Here is a 4,819-nt window from a genome sequence, read left to right as displayed (position 1 = left end):
AAAAACGTTTATAATTGCATCCTTAACGTTGAGACGATGGTTACATGGTTGTTTAGATTTTTAAAACCCTCCAAATCGCATGAACAATGTTTTTTTATTTGAGTGCAAAATTAATAATAATTATTGTAGAAGTGTGAAACATGTAATCACTCGTAATGAAAAACGTTACAACTTTCAGGGATGGGTAACGAGTAGGGTTATATTACTTAATAATATTAATGGGGTTGATTTCGGGTCCGGTCAGATTACCCGTTTACTTTAACGGATATTACACGACACAACCTGTTAAACTATTAGGTATAACATAAAAATAACATGAACACGAAAAATACGACATAAATACTAAGTCTACATCCTGGGATCCTCTTTCAATTTTAAGTACTTTGAATGTCTCATTTTTATATCTTCTGAAAAGTACTTTTAGAAAAGTAGGCAATCACGTCATTCTTAATTGAATTGTCATTTTAAAGAGTTTTAAAAAGGAAAGCATAATTTCAAGTATTTTGAACGTGTTACTATTTTTATATTTTGACTATGTAAAGATAGATGGATAGAATATTGACAACAATATTTTTGAACCATATTATTGCTAACTTATTATGAGGTTAAACTCATTCTTTTTTCTTTAGTGTAGAAAATATTATTTTTTCCAAAAAAATCGAAAAAGGTATTTTTGGAAAGTAATCAATCACGTCATTAACAAGTGAGAAAAGTCTTCCACAAGCTACATAACGTAGCACCAATATGGGTAATTGTTTTAAAGAAATCACAAATGAAGCAACCCAAGGAGAGCACCAAAGCAGCAGTTGCTGCCTTCTGTAAATGGTCCCTATGTTCTTCTCCAAATAGGCTCTTAAACTAACCAGGTTTTGTTTTCATGTAGTGAAAACATGATAACTTGTAAATAACTAACCATTTATATTATTACAATTATTAATTATGATTCAAAAATAAAATTAAATATATGTAGGTCGGTTTGGTTAACCGCACCCTAAAAATTTTGAGAACCGATTAAGGTCGGTGCGGTTTGATTAATGGGTCAACCTGTTAAGCACCCGTTAAATAACGGGTCATTTTGGGTGAACCCACGAAATCCGTTAACCACCGTTAACACCAGTTATTGAGAACTTTTGTGTAATTTCAATGGTCAATAATGAAACCCTCCTTCTGTCTCCGAGAAGTTTTTGGTGGGGGAAGGAGATGAAATGCAGAATGTGCTCTCCAGGTGTTTGATGAAATGACCTTGTGAAGATGGAAGGTCATGTCGTCGACTTCAACGACAATGTCGCTTAGTAATCCAGTGGTGCAGAACTTGCAAAGACCAGATTTTGAACCAAGTTTTGGCGAATTGGTTCATTGTTTTCAAATGGGTCTCCGGCAGAAAAATCGAAAAGGTGATGTTTTTAAATTGAATTTGACGATTGAACTCACCATGCTTGGTCCTTGGAGCTTGATTTCTCAGCTACCACCGTCGCCGTCTCTGCTGCTGATGCTGCCATTTTTTCGATAATGTCTGTGTGTATCTGCCTCTTGAGTGAAAGAAAACCCTTTCGAGTCGTAAGGGATGTAAGGTCCTCCTCTTTTACGGAGGATTCATTTGGTGTGTGTATCCTTTTAGAACATTTCCCCGAATCGGAAACAACGGGGAAACCTCGATAAATCGGGGGGAAGCAGGGCCTGCGGTTCCCACTAATCCAATCGCTTCCCGATAGTAAGCTAGTCCGTCTAATGAGCCTTTATTTGACAATCAAATTGCACAATTCACTAGGGCGGAGGAGTCATTACCTGTTACATATAAATTTCAATCCATCACGTATATAAAGTAAATTGTTATATGAAAAAATGAAAAGGTTTCTACACATGTATTAAAAAAACCCAAATCCATGAAAGAGACGAATGGGGAAAGGGCTTGACTTCAGTTCACACAACCCAGAGACTGAAACAACTGAGAGACTGAAACAACCCAGTTCACTGAAACAACTGAGAAACTAAAGGAATAAAAGGAAGGTTGATGGGAATGGAATAGTGGAAGAAATTGGTGGTTGTGATATTCCTTGATACTCAATTCAGCATGTGGAAAGAGAGACGAGAGAAACAACGAAAGAAAAAAAGAAGGAAAAAAAAAAAAAATTAACTGGTGAAATAGATGATCCGTTAGCTTAACGGGTTGAGTTCGGATGATCCGTTAACTTAACAGGTTGGGTTCGGATGATCCGTTAAATTAACAGATTGGGTTGAACCCGATCCATACCCAATAAACCTGACCCGTTTACAGGTCTACTTACTCCTATATATACGTGTGTGCATGACAAGGCGATAAATCAACTTAAGCCTTTACCCAGTTCAGTAAAAATCATTTTGCCTCTGGCTTTCTAATGATAGTTGCAAAAATGGATTCTCTCCCTTATACAAACTCTATCACTGCTGGTCTGTTCACAGTAATCATCGTGTTCTATTACTTATCTCGAAGATGGAGAGCTGCCAATCACGAGGGCAAGTTATCACCACCAGAAGCCAAGGGTGGATGGCCTATATTTGGTCACCTTCATTTGTTCGGAGGCTCCACACCTCCTCACATAATTTTGGGAGCCATGGCGGACAAGTACGGACCCATTTTCACTGTCCGCCTTGGCGTCCAACCGTCGCTGGTGATAAGCAGCAGTGAGATCGCAAAAGAATGCTACACAACCAACGACTTGAGCATACTCTCTCGCCCAAAGATGGTGGTTGTAGATCACGTTAGCTACAACTATGCCATGTTTGGGTTCGGACCACCTGGACCATATTGGCGAGAAATTCGCAAGATCGTTACCTTGGAGTTGCTCTCAGTCCGGAAGGTTGAGCTGCTCAAGCACGTTCGAGTGTCGGAAGTGGCTACTTTCTTAAAAGAATTGCACGAACTTTGGAGTACAAAGAAAAAGGAGGGCTCGAAAGATGGAGTGGTTGTAGAGCTAAAGCAATGGTTTGCGGACATGATGCTGAACGTTATTCTTACAATTGTGGCCGGAAAGCGGTATTCGGTGGCTGCCGCTGGGGATGAGAAGAAAGAAGCGCGTAGGGTTCAGACTGCATTGAGGGAGTTCTTTGATTATCTGGGCATGTTTTTGTTGGGTGATGCGGTTCCTTATCTGCGGTGGTTGGATTGGGGTGGACATGAGAAGGCAATGAAGAAAAGTGCAACGGAATTGCACGCCATTATTGCAGAGTGGGTTGAAGAGCATAAGCAGCGGAGAGCAAAAGGAGATGCAAAAGGAGAACAGGACTTCATAGATGCGTTGCTTTCTGTGCTTAATGGTGCAGACCTTGGCAGTTTTGATGCTGATACGATCACCAAAGCCACAAGCTTGGTACGTATATATAATTCATTAATTTTGCAGCACCAAAGCCACAATACTTACAAGCTAATTGCATGGTCTATAAAAAGAAAATGAAAACATTAGACAAGATTTTTTTTTTTTTTTTTTTTTTTTAAAACATATGATTTCCAATTTTATATATGACTCATGCCATATATTTGTCTGCTCATCAATGGATGATGGTAGAGAGATTATCTTGTTAGACTATATCTGTAGACTATATGATGTGGCGGTTGATAATTAGATTCTTTCTTTAAATCTTTAAGAATGAAATTCAACTATCAACCATTACATTCTTTGATTTACATTTAAAAAGAGAATCTCTTTAACACCTAAAGAATATATAAATGTTAATCAAGCAAATATTCCTTGGGCAGACTATTATTGCAGGAGGTAGCGATACCACCATGGTGGCAATGACGTGGGCAATATCGTTATTGCTGAACAACCCTCACGTTATGAAAAAAGCTCTAAACGAACTGGACACCAAAATAGGCAAACAAAGAGTTGTGAGTGAGGAAGATATAAGCAACTTGGTCTACATTCAAGCTATTGTAAAGGAGACGTTACGTTTGTACCCAGGAGGACCATTATCAGGGCCGCGTATATTCACTGAAGATTGCACCATTGCTGGCTACCATATTCCAAAGGGCACCCGGTTCATCCCAAACTTCTGGAAGATCCAAACTGACCCAAAAAATTGGCCTGAGCCATTCGAGTTCAAGCCAGAGAGATTTCTTACCACACACAAGGATGTTGATCTGAAGGGTCACCATTTTCAGTTTATTCCTTTTTCAAGTGGTAGAAGATCATGCCCTGGTTTGGTATTTGGTCTTCAACTGGTGCAATTTACATTGGCTAGTTTTCTGCATGCGTTTGAAATCTCAAACCCGTCCAGTGCACCAATTGATATGACAGAGAGTTTTGGAATGACCAACCTTAAGGCAGCTCCACTCAATGTTCTCATCAAACCTCGCTTATCTTCTGAACTCTATGGATAAAAGAAGAAAATATAGAATATTATGTGTGCGATATGAATAGAATATTATGTGTGCGATATGAATAGAATATTATGTGTGCGATATGAATAAAATATTATGTGTGCGATATGAATAAGAGATTTTCGTCGTTATTAGTTATGTATAATTATGTCTCCATCTTTGTAATCGTAAAATCAATAAATCAACTGCCAATGTAAGATACAAAACCTAGCAATAATGAGTGTTTGAGAATGGATTTAGCAATAAAAAAGTATCCCAAAAAAGCCTCTATTTATATTTTCAATTGGGCTATCTTTTGGGTCTGTTGCCTCTGGATTTTTTTGTTTTTCAAATTATTTGTAAAGAACCCACCCATTTGCCAGTACACAAACAGGACAAATTAAAATAGTCCATCTGCGATTATTATCAAAAAGCTAATTTTGATTAGGTTTTTCTTATTATTGATTGAAAAACTGAGAGATT

The 4,819-nt window shown here is 38.0% G+C and overlaps 1 protein-coding gene across 1 annotated transcript; it reads left to right on the top strand.

Annotated features, from left to right (window-relative positions):
* The first annotated feature begins 2,347 nt into the window (after positions 1 to 2,347).
* On the top strand, positions 2,348 to 4,422 carry LOC137729629 (strychnine-10-hydroxylase-like). The gene is made up of 2 exons (XM_068468621.2): positions 2,348 to 3,347; positions 3,734 to 4,422. The coding sequence occupies exons 1-2, from the start codon at positions 2,376 to 2,378 to the stop codon at positions 4,355 to 4,357; spliced, it is 1,596 nt and encodes a 531-aa protein (XP_068324722.1). The 5' UTR covers positions 2,348 to 2,375; the 3' UTR covers positions 4,358 to 4,422.
* The last annotated feature ends 397 nt before the right edge of the window (positions 4,423 to 4,819 follow it).

The sequence above is a fragment of the Pyrus communis genome, chromosome 15 (genome assembly GCF_041283825.1).
Source record: "Pyrus communis isolate YQ-2024b chromosome 15, ASM4128382v1, whole genome shotgun sequence".
Taxonomy (NCBI): Eukaryota; Viridiplantae; Streptophyta; class Magnoliopsida; order Rosales; family Rosaceae; genus Pyrus; species Pyrus communis.
Note: the sequence above shows the minus strand (reverse complement) of the source record. Positions and strands in the feature narration are given on the sequence as shown.

What these genes read in the sequence shown, in the direction of transcription:
- LOC137729629 (XM_068468621.2), top strand. Translation starts at nt 2,376, where the DNA reads ATGATAGTTGCAAAAATGGATTCTCTCCCTTATACAAACTCTATCACT. An exon ending in TCACCAAAGCCACAAGCTTG is followed by an intron (nt 3,348 to 3,733) that starts GTACGTATATAT and finishes TTCCTTGGGCAG; the next exon opens with ACTATTATTGCAGGAGGTAG.